Below are 21,915 nucleotides of genomic sequence, written 5' to 3'. Positions count from 1 at the left end.
TATCAATCTAAGAGTTGTGCACGCGCATATACGTATGAATGTACAGACCGACGCAAAGGCAGACACGTACCATATTTTGTTATATTTTCGCGTCATGAGCGTGCTCTGCCAACATGCAAGAGCGTGACAATGAAATTAGTATCATAAAAAAATATTCCACAGCCAAATATTTTGTTTACGAGCTCGGTTATTACCTTGCAAGCAAAAAGAACGTTGCCTTGGAACAAAACCGTTGCAGGGGCAACACTGGGCTGATAAATGGCAACTGCAGAAATGCCCTTCATTTACCCAGGAAAGCCTCATTTGGCCTGGAGATCCCTATTCAGGTGGGCTCTGCAGGCCACACCCCATTGGGTGTTCACATCGATGTGGGCAGAAACCAGAGGGTGCAGAGAAAATCCACGTGCATGACGGACAACACTCACAAGCTTCTCACTTTTCGATTTAAAGCTTTCGTGACTGCAGGGATTCATCTTCTTGGTTCTTTCGGTAAAGTCACGTAGAAGGGAAGTAATAAAATAATAAAAATAAAACATAATACAATATTTCGATTTAAAGCTTTCGTGACTGCAGGGATTCATCTTCTTGGTTCTTTCGGTAAAGTCACGTAGAAGGGAAATAATAAAATAATAAAAATAATACATACTAAAATTTCGATTTAAAGCTTTCGTGACTGCAGGGATTCATCTTCTTGGTTCTTTCGGTAAAGTCACGTAGAAGGGAAGTAATAAAATAATAAAAATAAAACATAATAAAATAATTCTCACGACGTTTCGGCCACAACGCAAGCAGCCGTCCTCAGGTGGTGTTTCATCCTTCACCTGAGGACGGCTGCTTGCGTTGTGGCCGAAACGTCGTGAGAAGTAATTTATTATGTTTTATTTTTATTATTTTATTACTTCCCTTCTACGTGACTTTACCGAAAGAACCAAGAAAAAGCTCCTCACTGATAAGATAGATGGATTTGATCAACCATTGCTTAAACCGCACCTCACAGCACAAGCCTACAGAGTCTGACTCTCTCAAGCAGTCATTCAATGCCATTGGGGTCAAATGCAGCGTCTAGCCCGAGCATAAGTAGTTACCGATACTCGTGTAAGATATCACTGAAGCAAGCCGTCTCACATGAAGTGGAATAGTATAAATGACAAATAAACATAATAAAAATGAGTACAGTAAATGACATCAATGTCATTTTAGTTTAACACGTAGGCTATCGCGACCGATATTACTCATAATCAAGGTTTTTGGGTTGGATCGCGTAAGTATAAATGTGTCGAAGCCCTCCACCACCCGACGCGGCCAATTGGCAAATCGCCCGATGATGCTGGATGTCATTACCAGGGAAACGTCGTACTACTCAGATTGTAAATGTCGTGGATTTCATCTCCAACACAGCGGTGGGCTGAAGTAGTAAACTAATTGGCGCTTTGTTTACGCGACAAATCCCTTACTAATTGGCTGTGTCGGGTGGTGAAGGGTTTTCGACACATTTATCCTTACGTGATCTAACCCAAAAACCTTCATTATGAATAGTACGAGTATATGTCCTGCTGCTAAGGAAAGCGAATGAAAGATTAATGTATTAGCTTTATAACATTTAAAGTGTAAGTGATTCCCTGCCCCATCAAGCATTGAGGTGGTGTGCTCATCTCTTGTTTACAGCACTGAGCGTGTGGGGGAAATTCCACATTGATATGGTGGGGAGCAGGGGGGGGGGGGCAAGTCTATGGCATGGAACAACCATCGTTGACTTTTTCCACAAAGTGGTATTCACATTCATATTCTTAGGTTTTTTCGGTAAAGTCACGTAGGTAAAAACATTAAAAAGTAAAATAAAATAAAAATCACGACGTTTCGGAGGCAACACAAGATTCCGTCTTCAGGTGGTACCGTCACAGCCACGACAGCTGTATCAAGTAAATGAGAGATTGCAGGAGCTACCACTCCGTTTATATAATGGTTGGAGAAGGTGGTGGGGCAAGGGCCGCATACTTTTATTAATATGGTAAGGTGAGGCTTAAGAGGGTGAGCCTTTGTTATGGAGAGGTGCGGTTTGTGACTCAACCTGTAACAGGGAGACCACCACTAAAACTGGAAAGCTTCAAATCTAGAATTAAGTGGTATTCACGTTATCAACCAGGAGCGATGATCGGCTGAGCCAACCCCCAACCAAGATTTGAACTCGCTACCTCCTCACCACGGACCGCCTGCTCTGCAACCAATCCACGTTACACAAGCGGCTTTAATTTAACACAGAATCTCCTACAATGTGATGCAGCCAACAATTCGCCGCCAGTCTTCCGTAAAAAAAATCAGACCGTGTTGCAGACGATGTAAATGTATCTAAATATATCCTCTATTTCACTGCTACAACTGTCTTCAAAGATAGGAGTATGTATTTACACAAGAGGGAATGTTGTTTTTTTTCTCTCCCCGATTCTAATGGTTATTTGATAACAAAGATGGCATGCGGAATAGTGATGTTCCGCAGCCTGTAAGCTGTCAGATATAAACTGCGTTACTTTGCCCGTGTTTACTGCGCAAAGACATATCCCGATAAAATATTTATGAATTCTCTCAAGCGTGGTGCTAGGCTTGCGAATAAGTGCACTGCAACATTAGGGCATTGCCGGAATATTCTAACGGCGGTAGTGGCGCGTCGAAATGTGGAAACAACATTCCCGTAACAAGAAAACAATTTCGGGGAGAGGGGAAAATAACCCAACCCCCACTCTCCAAAAAGAAAAAAAAACCTAAAGGTCTACGTGAAATAATGCGTAAAGCAATTTGTTTACTTGGGAAGGATTCCTGTGCGTGCACGGATGATTTAACATGCACACTTTGAAAATAAAAAATAATGTTTTCCGTGCAAGTTTGAGATGCCCGGACACGTACAATCGTTCTATTAGCGGAAATCGTCATCTCTGAGAGTTCACTTAAAGCTTCCCCATCGCGTGATTGTAGGCGCTGCCATGAACGATGATTGTTGCGTTTTCACTTGCTTACGTTTTGTTGGAGTCAGGCAACACTCGCGAGGAAGGGTATTAACGGCACATGCGTGTATCAATTTACATAAATACACGTGTTGTGTGCAATATTAACCCACGGAGTCGATGACTGAACATAATGTCTGTGTAGAAATGTGTTTTCAAGTTGCATAATGAATGTTGTTAGCAAACAAAAAAACATTGTGGGAATCACTTATGGGTGGATATTGTGGTCTACAAGTTTACAGACTCCACCTTTGCTCAGTATGGACAGACCTCAGAAGCTAAGCTGGCTTGGACTCGGTTAACATTTGGATGGGTAACAACCAGAGCTTGCCATGTGTTGTAGGCCTGGATATGCAAATTGACCAAGAGATGTCATAGAGACTTTCCTCAATAAATATTTGGCATTATTACCCTGCATACTACGTCACTAGTGTAGAAGAGTAGGCCAAACTACCCTGTCTATAGTTCCCTCTAGTGGAGGCACCTTCCATCAGCAGTGGCATGAGAAAGTTATTGCAGGTTTGCACCTTTACCCCTTTAGTGTGCAGCTGCTGTAGCAATGTAATGCAAAGTTGAAACATATTTGTTGGCGTTACGTGATGTGTGTTTTTATAGTCCAATATCCACTGCTGGATGGAAAAATCCACTGCAGTTAGCCGTGGACTGCAAACCACTATTCCGCCCAATTTACTTTCTTCTTTGCCTACAATGTCCCTGCTAACCGGCGTTAAATGTACACAATGTCTCCACTTGAAGATTGTGTTATGAACACTCGAGAAAGAAAAAAAAACACATACGCCAAGACTAGACTGTTTTTATTTCAGAGGCACTTTTATCCTTGAATTGACTATTCATAATATCCAAGGGTCTGGAGGATTAAAGCTGGCTGAGTGGAAAGCGCTTTTACAATAAAAGGGCAAGACCCCAACTTCTCTTGCTCTTAGCACCCGATAACTGCACAATTATTCTGCCCATCAAGGCTACTAATAATGAGCTAATTAGGGTAATTGTTCACAGGACTCAAAATCTCCTCTCCAGTGACCCCTGAAGCTACCTAGCACACTCGTGTGACCTGGAATCATCACAGACGGCGACTCTGAGCCACAATGAGCCTAATTAGCTTTGGGGAATACATCCAATTTAAGAATAATTAAAGATTAAACCTAGAGGAAGGGAGAGAGAGAAAAAAACATCTTCTAAAGAACACGGTCGTTTAAGAAATGCTGAAAAACAACTCAACCGGAAACACGCTTTCCCCCCCAAGTCCCTTATGAAACGGTGCACGAAAGCGCTTAAACATTAATCAGATAGGATTTATTTTTTAATTAAAACATCCTATTCCACCACCCTCATTTTTTTCATATATATTCATGCTTTTATTCCAGCTTGAAAAAGCACTTCCAACCGATGTCTTCGGTATCCAAAGCATTGCCCCTTTTGATGCTTTATCAGTGACCATCACACGTTTTAATATTTTTTTTGTTCACCGGAGTCTGGTTCACATTATTCACAGCAGATGTCTACAATTTAGCATTGACAGAACAGAAAAAAACAAAACCCCCGGTTGACATTTTTAACATGTTTCACATATGATGTCAAAACATTTTGTAAATTGCACAACATTTCTAAATAATCACACACATAATGCATTGCCCCGATTCACGTGCAAAGTCCGAATTATGAATCGATGAAAGGTGGTGACTACCGCGTGAATATAAACAGTGCCACGTGCCTGTCGTGTACGCCTGCATTTAATAACCTCCCCCACGGTACATAACTGCAGCAGTGGCCGCTGAACGAGGAGTGTGTGTTACTCACTTGAGGAATTGGCCAAACTCTTCGCAGACGGTTTCGCAGCCAGGCCATTTACAGACGCCGTGTCCGTACAGAGCATGGTCCCTGCCGAAGTCTTCGTGCGAAGAGCTGCAATCGGCCGTAAAAAGAACGGAGAGAAAAAAATGACAAAATTATAAATTGACACCAATCACACCTTGAACTGCGGCCGCAACGACTCGTCCTCTCGTCTCTCGTCGTGTCCACAAGTGGAGCACAACAAACGCTCAACTTCACAGCGGGGGCGTCTCAATGCCACGGAAGGCTAGCTGTTTGTACTCAAAATTACTCACACAATGCTGCCAACTAATTTACGTTGATTCCACCCCCCACCCCCCCCCCCCTTAATGGTGGATGGATGGCGGGGGGGGGGGCTCCAGGGGAAGTGGCTTAATATAAATGGCAATTATTGCCAGACCCTGAATGGCCTTTTTACTTAGCTGCGGCACTGTTAATTACTCTAGGGCAATTAACAGGAATGCTAATTGCACAAATTGCTATTTATGCTTCTAATTATTCATGAAACTGGAAAGGTTGTGCAAATACGACAGAATGGTAATTACGTTCTCGTAGATCAATTAGCGCAGAACAAGCACATCACTTTCATCAATTAAATGAGACTAATTGAATAAAACTTTATACGTTTTAACTCCTAATAATTAAACGCAGCGTTTGACGGATGTTTCAATCGACAAGAGCATGTGTCTCCGAATGCGTCCTCCGGAATGGCGTCGAATTTAAACGGATGCTTTCCAGCGAGATAGAAAACAAATGAGTCACCGGTGCGGTTTTCGCCGTACTTTTGTGCAATGCATCACACACGCATTGAGTACGATTGCGCGCAAGAGAACGCGGAAAATGACTGCGCCGGGCCAATGTCATTATCCATCTTGTCATTACTATTAACGCCAAGAAATTACACGCGGTGCATTAACGTACACACGTTTCAAATACCTAAAATGCCATTAGATGCCATACATTCAAGCATTATATGAATGTGTAAAGCAAAAATATCGGCGGAAATGGAAATGCATTCTTTTCTGCAATTTTCCTTGAGTACGATGCTCGCCATTTAATCACCATAACACCCTTTTTATTGTAGAAAGTGTAATAATCATTTCATTTTTATGGGATTCTCATAAATGCATGGCTGCTTGTTTTATATTCTTCATTCTTTCACTTTCGAAAGGCATGAAAGAAAATGCTTTCACAAGACAAGAAAGTCTTCTGTGAAATAACTTATCAAGGCCGAGATAGATTCTTTCTCACACGAGGCATCACTGCTAACACCAACTCTTTCTAATTTTCTAATCCCCTTAGATTTAAAATACCAGAATTATTTGATATAAGCTGTGATGGATCACACTCATTTTTACAGCGTTAACCCTTCAGAGCCGGTGAGTGACTGTGTTCTAGCAGGGACAACGCAGAGACTTACACATGCATGTATTGAATTTGGTTATGAACGGAAGACGAAACAACTGTACATATACAATGCCTACTAAATTCATTAAGTTGTCCTTTGGCCTTGGAAGTTTCTCCGGGTGTTAAGAAATTAACTATTTCAGATGAAGCATCTTCTATTAGCATCGTTTTAGAGTTATTGAATGACTTGTTACTTTAAAAACAATCCATTTAGGTTGGTTTTTGTTTCATTTCACGATGGGATTGTGTATGGAAAAACATTACTCATCAACACATGGGTAACAACACAATCTATTTCAGTATCTTGAGTTTTGACATTGAAAATAATAAGAAAATAAAAACGTGTATACCAGTCCACATATCTGTATTTTAACACAGGTGTGCTGAACACAAAAGACACACACGGACAAAGGTCCCAGTTCACCGTTTCGCCAGCATAGGCTGTTGGGGCAGGTGCTGTTAGTGAGCACATGAGGAGGCCAAGTCATAATGCAGAACGGGGTGTGTAAACACACACACATGTGCATGCAACAGGTATTTGTTGTGCAGTTAAGTCAATGTGGTCCCATGTGTAAAACAAGCACGCAAAGTGTTCATAAGCCTCGGTGGCTTTGAGCCAGTCATGGTCATTCCACATTTATAGGACAAGGGAATGTGTATCCACAGATCAAACGATGTAAAATTCCCACCGAACAGCACTCACCAGATGTTAGTTATTTGACTGCCCCAAGGGAGATGACGATGCATCTCAGTCGACCCTGGCTGGGCTTAGAACTGATAACCCCACGATTGAGAAAGTCCTACTTTGTGCAACAACTGATTGTAAATAATAACACAAAATTAATGGGTTTCCCAACTCGTGAAAGCTATTGCACCGGTGAAGTTCTCTTGCAGCGTTTCTTACAACAACAACAACAACAAATTTGCACACTGATTCACCAGTACTTAACGTGTAGTTTCCATTTGTACCATTTTCTTATGGTGGCTGCCGGGAAGAAAAAAAAACCCATGAGAAAAGCCACTATGGGACTGGAGGTGGCTGGCTGCCTCACTCAGAGGTCACTGAATTTAATGAGCATGGCTGAGATCCCGAGTTCAAATCCGAGCAGCTGCCCTGTGATTAAACAGGGCTCTCATGAGCCGTTGAGTTGATGGCCTCAACCTGGTCACCAATGAATGTTCAAAAATAAAAATAAAACCGTCACAATACGTTTGCTTTTGCACATAATTTGATCAAATTTCAACCTCCGAGACTTTAAGACATCAGTTTTCCCATCGTGGGAAAGTCACCTTAGGGCTGTATGGGGGAAATGTGACCCCGTCCACTGTGTAAAAGATAAAAATGACATTTTCTTGGGTCTTTCGGTAAAGTCACGTAGATCGGTTCAAAGAAAATAATAAAAAATAACAGAAAACTACGACGTTTCGATCGCAACGCAAGCGTCACAGTTTTCTGTTATTTTTTATTATTTTTCTTTGATCATCAGGTGGGGAAAGATGACGGATGCTTGTGTTGCGCCCGAAACGTCGTGATTTATTTTATTTTATTTTTATACCTATGTGACTTTACCGAAAGAACCAAAGAGTATGGATTCCTGCAGTCACGAAAGCTTCAAATCAAGATTACTATATATGTGACTTTACCGAAAGATCCAAAAATACTAATTCCTGCAGTCACGAAAGCTTTAAGTCAAGATAAAATGACACTTGAAGGATGTTCTCAATCCTGTCAAAGAGGAGAGCGTTGGGCCTGATCCAAACGTTTGCGAATGTCAATTCTTATTTCATTAGAACACTCCATTCGCAGCAATGGGGTGAAAATAAAATAATATTATTTCATGTAGTTTTGCTATGGCATCAAAATATGAATCTGAAAACGCGTGTGTTGTGGCTCTGAAAAAAACCCAATATAATTAACTTGTATTAAGGGCATACGGGTCTAATTTCTCACTTGATAGTGTCTCAAACACTGCTAGGCTCACTTGGAACGATGATTATCGGCGTGAAGCACAGGTTTACCTACCCATGAACCTTAACCTACATTCCTATAATCCTATAAAGAGGTTATGGACAAAGTAAGGCAAGACGGATGTGGCATGCAAAGGCGATTCGAGGAACAATGTTTTAGGACTGCGCTGGCAAAAATGCAAATTTCCACTCACCTCTCCCTGCGCTGAATGTGCGATCCCGTGCTGGTGTGCTGCCCGTTAGTCAGCGGTGGGTAGGTCAGGGTGGGCGAGGTCCTGGGAAGTGACAGAGCGCCTGGCGGAACGACGGGATTGCTGAGTGACAGGTCCAAGCCCCCACCGTTCTTGGTAAGACTCGGGCCCTCCTCTGAGTGCGACCCCAAGGAGGAGACCTCCTTCCAGAGATGCTGGAGGTCTGACGGAAGGAGGCCTGCAAAGCAGCACAGCCGCCGTTCAACGACGCGTTGGATCCACACGGTCAACGCGCAGAGGCAATCGCGAAACAAATGATCGATAGTACAAAACAAATAGCTATTCTACACATCTCACTCATTTTTAAATCCTTTATATTAAGTTCGCTCGCTTGCTTAGGACCGTGCAAATCTTTCGGTCGTTTTTTAACCCACTTCCCGTGATCCAATCGAGCTGACATTTTCCACACAGACTCGTTGTGCGTGACAATTAATGTTCGTGAAAATTTTTTTCCAAAATTTTACACTTTTTAGGACAAAAATATTATATTTAATTACCAATTGCTTAATGGTGCAATGCAATCATCTGACCCATAGGTGACAGCCATCTCAAGCCAGATGACGAGAGGACTCTAGCCGCCACGCATATAAAGGATTTATAGGGAAAAACTTTGTTTTTACTGGTTAAACTTATTTTAGAACTGCTTTGTGTGTTTCATTTGTTGTTTTTACCGCGCATCTCTGATTAGCACCGTCTGCTACATATGGTGTGTAATAAGTTCTACATACATACATACAAAGTAAAAAAAAACACATTTATTCTAATCATCTTTGACCTAACAAGGTCCACCTAATAAGGTCACACGAGTGTATTTTACCTTCTCATCCACACTGGTCAGATACGTTGGAAGAGGGAGAGAGTACCCACACTTTAATCCACCTGCTGACTGACTAACTGGGCTGCAACCGTATACCCTACTGAGTGGACAGAGGCGAGCCGTTCAAAAAATGTGGCTCATTGCTTCACCTGTCATGCAAAAAGCTCAAAATGACAACGTATGGCTTGCCAGTTCAGTGTAGGGAACATTGCACCAAGGCAAGGTACCCTGCGACCTCACATTTCGATAATGTCCACGGCTTAACACTTGAAAACAGTAATGACTTATGATAATTGGTTTTTTACCCTTTTATCTGGCAACAAAACTGACACCTTTTTTTTACAAGGAGTCATGTTTGCATTGACCACAATACCTGCGGTCGGAACGCACACAAAAAAACACAACTCTGATAATGTATGCACTGTCCTTGAAATTGATTGGTCCACACCTGAGACAGCTTTTCATAGAGCCGAGTCTCACATAGTGTTGGACCAGATCACGCAAAAAGGCGCACTAAAAAAAAAGGTGTCAGTTTTGTTGCCAGATAAAAGGGTAAAAAAACAATTATCATATTTTGCTACTGGCAAAGGAGGTTCCAATGGAGTAATTACTTATTTATTCACGCAAATCATAATTTCGTAATTAAATTATGCTATTTTGCCACGAAAAAACCTTGTTTTATTTGTTCATTAGATTCGTAATTAGCTGCCTCCATTTTTTCCCCAAATTTCATATGAAGGATTGACTTCATGAACTCAGTTAACCTGTCGCTGCACTTTCCGCAATGCTCCGTGATATGTGTGCATCAACGGGGGCAGATGAGATGCCTGAACTGCGAATTCCAGCAGACTGCGCATGAATCATGCGATCAGCCCCCACGGTTTGAGACAACCGTCTGATAACATTTGTTCCAACGGAAGTGGAATTCTTACTGACAACTTCGCTGAAAAAAAAAAACTGCACAGACCTCTCTGCTCAACATCGCTCTAATGGATTGCGAAGCTTGTTGTTCCGTGGCAAACATACCGAAGCTGTTATCTTAAATTTTTCACGAATATATTTGGGATAAAACTTATATACAGGCATATTTACATGCACTATTGTCGTTTCAAATGACAATCATTCAACAAAACTGGTAACAATGGCATTACATCGTCAATTGACTCGGCATGTAATGATAAATCAATTTGTTTCTTCAAATTTATTTTAAATGGCCGGGTTGCTAAGAGGTCAGAGCACTGAAATGCTGCGTTTGAATCAAAGCAAACACCTATTTTTAGGTACAATGAGTTGGTCTCAGCCAGGTCACCAAAAGACTGTAAAAATCACCATCATATGAAATGTGTTTCTGCACATTATGATGGTGATTTACATCTGTGAAAATGTTAAATGTTCGTTTTTATTGTCCTGTGAAGAACAGTACTCAGTCAAATTGTGGTTGGGAAAGTGTGGCCATCTAGGTACCTGACATATATCTCAGAATTAGCTCTGAGATATCCGCTTCCTGGGGCAATTCTATAAAAACGGCAGGTTGCACAGCTTTTAAGAGTTTTTAATGGATTCTTCATCACACGCATGACATCGATAACACAATCAAGATAACATTGTGAAAAACATAAAATATATTTTAAACAATTTTTAGATATGTTGACGATGCACGCTTGTATTAAATTGCCATTACAGTTAGTGAACGAGGGTAACAAAACTCAGCAAATGAAATGGGAATACGTAAAAAAATAATACAAAACGAGACGAAAATTTTATTAAAAAAAAAAGATTCCTTAAATCAAATCAGAAACTTTCACATCACGGCAAAGCATCACATAACTGGAGGTGAATGAATTCACACACAGGGAGAATTCACCCTTTAGGGTCAGCAAACAGCACGCGTGTGCACTAATTGTGTCCACTGGATGTGTCCCCTAAATGTACCTGCGTTGCGTGTGTGCACGAGGCGTGCTCAATTGCATTACCTTGTGGCAGCCCAGGGCGCTGGAGGGCTTGCTGCATCAGACCCTGCCTCTGCAGGGACATCAAATGCTGCTGCTGAAGCTGCTGCATCTGTAGGAGCTGTTGCTGGAATACCAGTTGCTGTGCTGTAAGTGCCTGCGGCTGCTGCTGTTGCGCCTGCTGCTGCTGCTGTTGCTGCTGCAATATAGAAAAACAAATGCATTAATTCGGGAATAATTCGTTGTGGCGGTGTGAAACGGTTGGTGCAGTGGTTAGCGTGATGCATTATGAGCCTGGCCAAACTAAGTTCGATTCACGGTCATGGCCAATATGCAGGTTAATTGCATCTTTGAAAGGACTGATGACCGCGATGACAAAGTGTTAGCTGAGGAATGGACCGCATCCGTGGGCGTCCAGAGGAGATGGAGCGATGAATCAGCTCGTATGCAATGTGGATGGCTACTTTGTGGGATCATGAGCGATAGCGCCGGCTTTGGGAGGCTTTCATTTAGCAGTGGAGTGACCATGGATTGATGATTGATGATGGCACAATTTATCCTTATGGCGGCAATTAAATATTTTTTTTCTGGGACACTATTTTTCCCCAGGGGTCTACTTAACTCCGCGACTGGGGTACCAATCAATCCGAAATCAGTGCCACACTCCGCGATGTCGAAACGCAGCGAGGACGATTGCGACGAAACCCCGAACGCTCGCGGTACGCGCCGTGGTGGTGCATCGTGTACAGCTCGTCGAGATGAGTCGATTGCCGCATCGCCGATCATCAACAGACTAAAAATTACCGCATCACGGAGATTATGCGAGAGCCGGGGTAACTATGGAACTATGGTACCTCGGGGTACCGCCATAAGGTTCATTTGCACAAAATGACATGACCAGCGGAGCACATTCCACAAAAGAAATGGACTTGGATGTGAATAGACTATTATATTCAAAGTCAGACAATGCAGAAAACATGCAGTAAAACTATCACATTCGCTTTAAGGATTACTAAATTGAAAACGAATGTACAGTGATATTTGTGTTATTTTAATGATATCAAAACGTTTAGACTCTCTCTCATACATGCATGCATGCATATACAGAGTGGCACAAGTCAGTACACACATGATTATTTAATTTATTTTAACACTGGCATTAAAACAGTTTAATTGTTCACTATTTAAGTTACTATTTGACCTATTATCATCGTTAATATATATTGTATTCTTCTTCTTGTGGGGGTCACCTCAAATTCGGAATTTACGAAACTCGACCAAGAACCCTGAATTAATTGAGACAAAACGTTATTCATTGATTAATGTTTAGAGATTACACCTGTGATCTTGGCAATAACATTTTGTTTTCATGAATTCGTTTGAAAAGAGAATTCACGCACGCGTTAATGGTAATTGAAGTCAGTTGGAAAATGTGTCAAAATAACTTAAATAACCCTACGAGATTTGCTGAAATAAATATTGCAACCTGTGATTGCTGATGTTTTGGCCACCCAGTATATATACGTGCACATTGTTGCACATCTCACTCTACTAATTCGCTTTACATTATCGGGAATTTAAACAATGTTTGTTGGTAGAATGTCTGCGATGACTCATGTTGATGACCCTAGCCCCAACGTGTGAGTAGGGCATACGTTTTTTTTTCAAACCCATTCACTGTCAGATTGATTTATAACTTTTCCAAAAAGGCACGGCTCAAAGCCTGTGCAAGCCCACCCCCAAGTCAAGGCAGTCAATTAATCAACAACAGGGTTCTCAGCTGTATCACAACTCACTTTCACGGTTTGAAATGTCAGGGTAATTTGGCACACCTTCAAGGTACACAAAGGCACCGGCAACATCTCCTCCACCGACAACGACGCAGCTCATTGCTCCCGTACCTTCAGATGACAGTGCGTGATCTTTTTTTTTGTTCCGTGTGTGTGTGTGTGTCATTTTCCAGTCCCCAGGATTCCTACCACATATCTATCATGGGATTATGTTGATTCATTAACACACTTCCAACATTTTCAAAGCACTGGAGATTTCTGCTGCAAATAATAAAATGGCACGTATTGAAATCAATGTCACCTTTACCCAATCAGATTACCTTCTAAATGCGCGTTTTAGCGTTTGTTCAAATACGTTACGACGGAGCGTCTGGTAACAGCCAACCACCTTGAGTGCGACAGATCGCAAGTTTGAATCCCACAGCCTAAACTTGAGTTCAATAAAATATCCCAAAAAACTTCAACAATCGAGGCTATTTGACCCGTCACATTCAGCCAGTGGGATGCTGCTTCTGCCACTGTCTAGTGGACTTGCAATCCAGAGGTTCACGGATTGATCTCCCAGCACGGCAGTGGAAACAATTGTCTTAAACCCCCCCCCCTTCCACTGTCCACCAAGAAGTATAAATAAGTGGGCGCGACACAGTTGATCAATCGGCAGGCCGCGTGTGGTGGGGTAAAGTGTGGGTACTCCTACAGCTTTCACGATGTGTGGCCAGCAAGGAAGAGTAGGCCAAAACACCCTTCGTGGAGAGGCTCTCTAGCACTCCCTCTAGTGGAGGTCCATTCACTAGCAGTGGCTTAAGCCAACACACATTCCGGCTTAATATCCAATGGGCACGATGCCCAGGTGTATTATTTCAGTAACAAAAAGTTACATATCAGGCTAATGCTGTCTTGGTGGCTCATGGGTAGAGCAAGCAGGTCGCAATCTGACGGTAGCAAAGTAAAATCCTGGTTTTGAAGTTGGCTTGGCCAATAGTCCCTAGAAGGTCGATAAATTGGTTACCACTTCGTGTATAAATCAAGCAGTTGTCCTTTGGAGAGACTCACTCCGGCCATAGGAATGTGGAATTTCCACCACTGGCTGAGGGCTGTGAACACAAGATGAGCAACGTCTCCATGCTCTTTTGGGCAAGAAATAGCTTTGACTTCTCTCTATTTATTGCTATCCTGAGTGACCGCTGGTGAAGCGACGGGCGGTTTACATATTGTCGCTTCTCGCTGGATTTCGCAAAGAACGGTGCAGACAGCCGCGGCGCGAAAGCTAATTGTAGCAAGGCTGTGGACGTCTTCAGCACTCAGATCCTTTGCACTCCAGTCACAGGGCCCGGACCCCAGTGTAAACAACTGTCATCGTGTTATAAGTCCGAGCTATCACCCGCAGCACGCTTGCAAACAGCCAAGGTCGAGCTTTTGGAATAAATGAATAACATCACGGTAAAAGCGAGTCACGCATTGCACTCGGCGCAGTAAAGGATTTTTCGGACGAGCCGTTTTTCTTTTTTTTGGCCAAACCTCCGCCTCCACTCACTTGGCCGCCGCCAGCCGCCACGCGCGCGTGCGCGCCTAACGCGGCGGTGCACGGCAAAGTGAACGTGACAAACGGCGGCGGGGACTTGGGCATCAAGTGCCCGCAACCGTGGTATCGAACGCACTTCTCCCGTCAGTGAACAGCATCTGCCGTGAACGTGCGCTGTACGGCGGGCTGAAAGTGCAGCCCCGCAATTTCTTGCTCAAGTCACCGCTGGCGGAAAGCCACCCCTACCCCCCACTAGAGAACTTTGGAGAAGCCCTCTAGAGGGTATGTTTGGCCTCTTCTTCCACACTGACCAGACGTCTCAGAAGAGGTGAGAGCCACCCAGCCGACCACGCACGCAACCTGGCGATCAAACGTGGTGTGACCCATTCATAGTGCTCGGATGGACAGAGGCACGGGGGGCATTTATGAAACTTGCTCCCATGATTCTACTGCCACACCGGGAGGTCGCTCAGGCAACCTCTGGATCGTAAATCCAGAGTGCTCGTCATTGTCCCACGAGTTCCACTCAAGATGTTTCGCGAAAATATTTCGCCCCAAAAACAAACGAGACCTCCAAATCGACTATCACAGCGTTCTTCAACCCTCTTTGTGAGCAGGCCACGTAACAAAGTTGGTGTGTACCGATGGAGACATGTGACGTCGTGACATATAACGTCACGTGGTGTCTTGACATCTATACATGTGACTGCTAGTCTACATCTCTTTTGGACGGCTCTCTTATCTCTATCTCTAGTTTATCTAATCTCATCTAACTAATCTGCATCTCTTTTCTCCAGGACCCTCATCTTTTTCTCTTGTTCATCTCCCTATCATGTCGGTAATCTGTATATATCTTGTTTAAAATATCTCTCGACAGATTTAAACGCACGGCATCACTTCAAGAGTCTTCGCAGCACACTGCACTTGACCCACAGGTCACCAATTTAAAAACCTTTGGACGATCGGATCGCTTAGATTCTCTGCACATGGGTCACTTAGAGTATTTAGTTTATTTAGCTGATTTTTAATTCCATGTGATAAGCCACTTTGTTGAGCTATCATTTGTGGCCAGGTCGCTTCTGAAAAAGAAGCTCATGGCTTTACCTGGTGAATAACAAAAAACATTGTTGTGATTTGTTTACCTTTCCTATACTTTCACTCAAATCATGTTTTTTTTTTACTGATCATTGTTTTAACGTTCTTACCCGCCCCTACTGGACATCTGCGGAAAAAAATTGTTCTAGCGCATCGGATTCCTCCAGTACGAATAAATATTTTGATTCTGATTTGCAGAGGTGACGGGGTCCTGCTGAACACGCGGATGGCCACAGGGCTTCTTTGAGATGCCCACTCTAAAACGTGCCAAGTTTGGATTCTCTCCATGACAGTGTTCTGTGCTCCAGATAATGCCTTCCTTATGGATAATGTCGGTGCCAACAGATAATATATGAAGCCTGGAAGAAGGGCCTCCAAGAGGGCAAGCTCTAAAAGCCCCCTCCCCCCAAAAGAGGGTTTTTGGCCTACTCTTCCATGCTGGCCAGATGAATGGGAACAGGTGGGAGTTCCCACACTTTACCCCACCGAACATGTTCTGCCCATCGAAGACGAATAGCATTGTACAGAGGCGAGTGGATGTGAGAAAGATGCACATTATTGAATCTGTCCTGCCGAGAGATCGAACCGGCAACCTTAAGATTGAAAATCACCGTTTGCAAACCATTACGCCATGGCAACTAACCCTCCAAAGGACGAACACTGGGAAATGTCACCGTATCCAGTACTGCACGCAACCATTTAACTATTTTTGTTTTATTTTACCAGGTAAGGCCCACTGAGCTGTATAGCTTATTTTCAGAAGCGACCTGGCCACAAATGATGGCTCAACAAAGTGGCTTCTAACACGGAAATGTATAGCGGCCAAATACTCTAAATACATGCTTCCAAATGTGGAGGGAAAAAAACGTAGAGAACATGAAAGCTCCAAATATACAGGTTAGGATCGAACCCACGACCACCTGTATACCAGGTGAGGGAGTTAACATTTTGCCAATGTGGCACCCCATTTAATAGTTTGAAGCAACGAGTCAAACTCAATGGGAAATCACAGGCAAATAACATCCCTGCAATACATCCATTGAAGAACAGTTAACACCTGGTCATGGAATATGCAGTGAGTTTGCGACTGTCAGAGAATGATATAAAACACGTACTTCCTTTGCATGCTTGGCAGCATGTTGCTGCTGTTGTTGCTGCTGCTGTTGCTGCTGTTGTTGCTGCTGCTGCTGTTGCTGCTGCTGCTGTTGCTGCTGCTGTTGCTGATGTTGCAGCAGTTGCAGGTGAAGCTGCTCTTGTTGCTTCTTGTAAAATTCCTGCAGCTGTTGCTGAAAAAAAGACGAGATCGGCTGTGAAATGGAGAAATCGAAGCGACAGCATTAGACAGATAATATTGAGCGTTTTTTTTTTACACTTAATTTAATGTAAACAAATCTACGAATTAACATAAAACAGAAATGAATTTCAAACCACTGTATAAATATACTGATAAATTTCATTTCCTAATTGAACATGTCATTACAATGGATGTCTTTAGTTACACAATCGTCTAATTTGCTGAACACATTGTGCAAAAGAGGGTACCAAAAAATGAAATGCTATGCAAATTTGATTTAAGAATATTTTTTTTTAAGTTTTCTACTCCCTTCTATTACCAATGTTCACTCAGGTCAACTGCAGATCCTATTGAGGCCTCTGACCTACCAAGGTGTTAGGGTTTTTTTCCTTTTTGTGTGACTGAGCAATCATTATCTTATACTCAACAGGATGCCAACACCTGCCGACAATGTTAATTAATCTGTCAGCAATTCCTCGCTCCCGGGCCTCCCAGGCGATAAGAATCTTGCAAATGAACAAACTGAAAAGTCCTCCCCCCTCAAATACCAGCCCTTCCCGCCAGCTGAAGGACATGTTAATAAGGCAAACAGCAATCCTTTTATCTTGCGGCCGTGAATGACTTTACCTGCACCCGCACACCCAACTGAGCGTGCATTATCAGTGCTCCACAGCCCCACTTCCTATGCAACTTGCTAAAAAGCATGACTGATGTGCTAATTTCAGAACACAAGCCAGCACAAAAGGGCGCAAGCCCAGCTCTGAAGGACATGCACTGAGAAAAACGCCTGAATCTAAAGGGATGGCTAAGGGAGGTAGCTTTCCTGATGTTTATATATATATATGTTTAGAAAAAAAAGACATGCTTTTGAAAAGTGGTATAGGGTTGTGACGGGCGGGGTGAGTTGGGCCAGGATTAACAACAAGCGGAGAGGCTTCTAAAAGGCGTTGAAAAATAAAGTCGCATGCAGGAATCAAACCAAATAAATTGAACTTGATCAGAACACGTCTTTGTCGGGCAGTGTTGTAATGCTTTTAATGTGGACTGTAGTTCACAAATGGATATACGCCGATAACATTTATCACTGAATTGAACTATGCACAAAGCAACGTCACGGGGATAAGTAAATTATTATTGCAATGGGCTAAGGGCAATATAGTATTGAGAAAAAAAATGTGATAATAAATTTGATGTTGGCCTGATTTTTTTTCATGTTTGTGTCTTTTTGTCACATTTTGCTGCCCAGACAGTCAGTCATCTAACCATTTATTTTAAAATTGTACAAAAAAATGAAAGTGGTTTCAATCTAAAGTAAAACAAAAATTAAGAATAAATATAAATAACATTATCAAACCTCTAACAGAGATCATGACATCTTATTTTTTGTAATCTGCCAAGGAATGGAACGCTACCAATTGGGCACGCCCGCTGAGGAGATGGAGCGATGGAATCGGCCCATGTGCACGGGACTGGTGGATTGTTACATCACAGAGCAGTCAGAGATGGTGGCGACTTGGGGGGTTTCATCCAGCAGTGGATTGGCCATGGCTGGTTATCATGATTATCATTAGATTAACTCACTTTGAATGTAAACACATTCAAGGAGTATCCTTATCTGAGAAAATATGAAGATCGATATGTATTGTTCCTGTCATTTATTTCATTTCCCCACCTGTAATAGTTTTTGCACCGAGGAACCTGTTATTCTTTCTGTGCGACGTATCTCTGTTGTGCTGTGATTGATTTTTGGCCCAGGTCTCCATTGAAAAAATAAAAAAAAGACTCCCGTTCTCAATGGGCTCTTAACCCGGCTTAAATAACGGCAATCGGGCATTATCAATCACATTGATGCATTTGCTCAACGCCAATTGCATTACTGTTTCCATCATACACTTATCACCATCGTTCGCATTCAATCACTGTAATCCTATTAAACGTCCGTTATGTAGCCAGGTAAGTGCCATTTTAGGGATATTTTTTTTCTCTCTTTAGAAAGTCGGACCCGAGGCCGGCAGTCACCGACATGCATTCGTTTCGGGGGCCGCCCGTTCTTACATTGTCACGTTTCGCAGAGAAAAAAAAGCGCAGCAGCGTTTTTATATATATCCATCAGCAGCAGGAGGGAGGGAGTATGCTTTAGGATCTCGGGTTTTCGACCCACCTGCTGCAGCATCACACTCTGCTGCTGCTGCAGGAGGACCTGTATCTGCTGCGGGGAGAGCACCTGCTGTTGCAGCAGCTGCTGCATCTGCTGAGACGTGATCACCTGCGGAGTCATCATAGCCATGGACACCGGCACCTGTAGGAGAAGAGACAGCGGCAGACCGTCCAGATTTTAGCACGTCCACAACTCCCGCACCACCCCAACCCCCCCACCGCCACCCCCCACGGAGTCACTCGCTCGGTCGAATAATCACGGCCTTGCGCGCAATAAGCGTCGTGGCGTTAAACGCCGGCCGCTGCTGCCGTCCCGGCTGATTGATCGGCCGCGTTGCGGGCGGTGAGCGCGCGCGCGCGCGCGGCCACCGACACGACCACACTCGAGCACGTCGCACATATGTTGATAGATGCCGACCCACGTGACGGCGCGTCGCGACTCGCCAAACTAAAAATTAATTCTCACGCTCGTGATGCACGCGTGGATGTATGTATATATAGATATACTTATACGCGCGACGGGGGAGACACGTGTCATTTACGGAAAGGATATACGTGGATTGTATAAGGAATGTTTTGGGTGTTTGGGCTAATAGAGTGAACGGAATTGTGCAAGCGAGACGCACACGCAAAAAAGAAACATTAAAAAACAATACAAAGGAGTTAGTGAAAATGAGTCAAGGAGTAATCAGTGCTGGAGTCGAATCACGACTTCATTGCATCGTGAATGTGTCGATTGATTACATGCCAAATATGTCATGCACATGGACATTCATACCCGCACAGATGATTACAATGCATACATTTACATTTGTTAAAAACCCAGCCATGGCTCACACCAGCAGTGCGTGACCTCTGAACCAGTCTTGGGTGGCCGTATCACCCACCCACAATGACCAGCGCAGCTAAAGTATGCTGGAACAACCACCGTGATCCAAAACATCATTACAATGGCTTCATCCAGCAACTGACTGGCAAAGGACTGTATATTATTAGAACTGTATTTTAGATGTATATATAGATTACATATGCACATTTTTTTGCTGAACAAGTAAAAAATGTATCTTATTGCATACATCCCCATATTGCAATACTTGCATTGTTTCATCCTTACATCAACGGCATTCACAAAATGTATTGAAAACCCATTGCCAGGTTCGGCTACGCACAGTTACTGCAACCACATTGTGCATAGCCAAGCCACTGAGTCTGGCCAATGATCACACACGGGGGTTGAGCCTGAAAAATTATTATCGTAACGTAGGCGAATTTATTTTTCTGTGATAGTGCATTGGCAGTGGTGCAAAAGCACAAGCGACAACTGAAATCAACATGTTCGTCAAAACACTGCCCTCGGGAAGAGAAAAAGAACGCGTAGAGAAAACCGGCAACGACTCTGGCAATTGCATCAAAGAACGGAATGCGAATTAATAACCTGAAAGTTCTCTCCGCTACGAAGGGATCGCTCTGTTGTGCAGAAGGGTCACTGGATGAAATGTTGCCTATTTAACAGCTATTTTACAGACGTGTTGTAAAGTAGATCACTCCGCTCGACTTCAATGCAATGCGTGTCACGTATTCTCCACATTATCTAAATAAATTATCCCGGTTTTTTTTTGGAAAGCAAATGTGAGGTGGGGAGAGGGTGTCTTATTATCCATTAGTTCCTTTTGTGTGAAATTCACATTTTTTTGAGAACTTTACATTATTACTAGGCACGAGTGTGTGTGCATGTGTTGTATCTTACTTTCAGCGTTACCTTACAATCCGCTGAGCACGGCACATTGTACATGTAAGCTACACGGACAAGCAGCTTCCTCGAAATGTTTTGCTAAACACCTGACAGTTGTTTGAGTAATTCCACTGGACGTGCACGCAGGGTTTATGTAAAAACAAAACTTAGCAGCAAAGTCTCATAATTGCGGGTGAGGCTGCTCGTTAAGGAGGAAGCGTTCTTTCTTCCACATTGATGAGAAAATATGAGTCCGCTAGTGTGGCCACTGGCGGAGCCAGTGGGGGGGGGGAGGGTGGGGTGGTACCTGGCCCCCTAATGATCCGATCGAAATCCCTAATTTGGATTGGATCATTGGGGTTTATAGATAATAAATCGGCATTTTGCGACCCCCACTGCCACTGTGTAGCCTATTATTACGTGCCAGGGACTCTAGGAGATGATAGGACAATAGTCTGAGTCCATAATTGGCAATCAGTAACGGCAAAACAGTTATAAGTGGCTCACATAATTGTGCGCAGTTGCGTATACAGGACACGACTTCGCCGAAGGCATCCAGCACCTTCAGCGAGCGCGATGCCGATCACACAACACGGCTCGAATTCGACCCTCGATCGATGGCTGCGCCATCGCCGCACACGCGTCGAATAAAAAGCAAGGGACAAGTCCTTACTAACAACTCCTATCATTTTTTATTGCTGGAGGGGTTGCCCCCCCTACCTGAAAATCCTGGCTCCGTCACTGCGTGTGGCTGCCGTGGCCGTCGGGCTGGCTACCTACGGGAATACGTGTCGACAAACTCAATCTCTGTGGCCCGCGTCCAACAAGGCTCTGCACCTACACGAACCAGCATCTCGTTCTATGACGCCGAGACACTCCGATGGTGCTGTTAGGCTGGCACATCGCAATAATCCTCCGACGATGTTAACTACCTCGGCTGGTATGCACGAGGTCATGGGTTCGATGCCAACTCTGACACCTGCTGTATATTTGGAGCTCGCATTTCTCCCCATGGTTCAGCATACATGCATACATGGTGGTCGCGTGAAATTTTTCCCGGGTCCTCCGGATTTTCCCTCCACATTT

At 43.4% G+C, this 21,915-nt stretch overlaps 2 protein-coding genes across 12 annotated transcripts in view; both read right to left on the bottom strand.

Annotated features, from left to right (window-relative positions):
- Positions 1–21,915, bottom strand: part of LOC133356600 (uncharacterized) — a 490,957-nt gene that overhangs the window by 11,306 nt on the left and 457,736 nt on the right. The window lies entirely within an intron of this gene.
- The window catches only part of LOC133356599 (forkhead box protein P2-like), a 292,969-nt gene that overhangs the window by 50,326 nt on the left and 220,728 nt on the right, over positions 1–21,915 (bottom strand). For 6 of the 10 annotated variants that reach the window (XM_061574212.1, XM_061574214.1, XM_061574215.1 and 3 more), the window contains 5 exons: positions 19,102–19,239; positions 16,762–16,953; positions 11,264–11,438; positions 8,417–8,651; positions 4,815–4,919 (listed from right to left, as the gene is read on the bottom strand). In XM_061574212.1, the coding sequence (XP_061430196.1) occupies positions 4,815–4,919; positions 8,417–8,651; positions 11,264–11,438; positions 16,762–16,953; positions 19,102–19,239 (845 nt within the window). The remainder of the gene's footprint in view (positions 1–4,814; positions 4,920–8,416; positions 8,652–11,263; positions 11,439–16,761; positions 16,954–19,101; positions 19,240–21,915) is intronic. The other 4 variants (XM_061574211.1, XM_061574207.1, XM_061574210.1 and 1 more) reach the window with 4 other exon arrangements.

This window comes from Lethenteron reissneri, chromosome 54 (assembly GCF_015708825.2).
Source record: "Lethenteron reissneri isolate LAM-NWPU_2019-01 chromosome 54, ASM1570882v1, whole genome shotgun sequence".
Taxonomy (NCBI): Eukaryota; Metazoa; Chordata; class Hyperoartia; order Petromyzontiformes; family Petromyzontidae; genus Lethenteron; species Lethenteron reissneri.
Note: the sequence above shows the minus strand (reverse complement) of the source record. Positions and strands in the feature narration are given on the sequence as shown.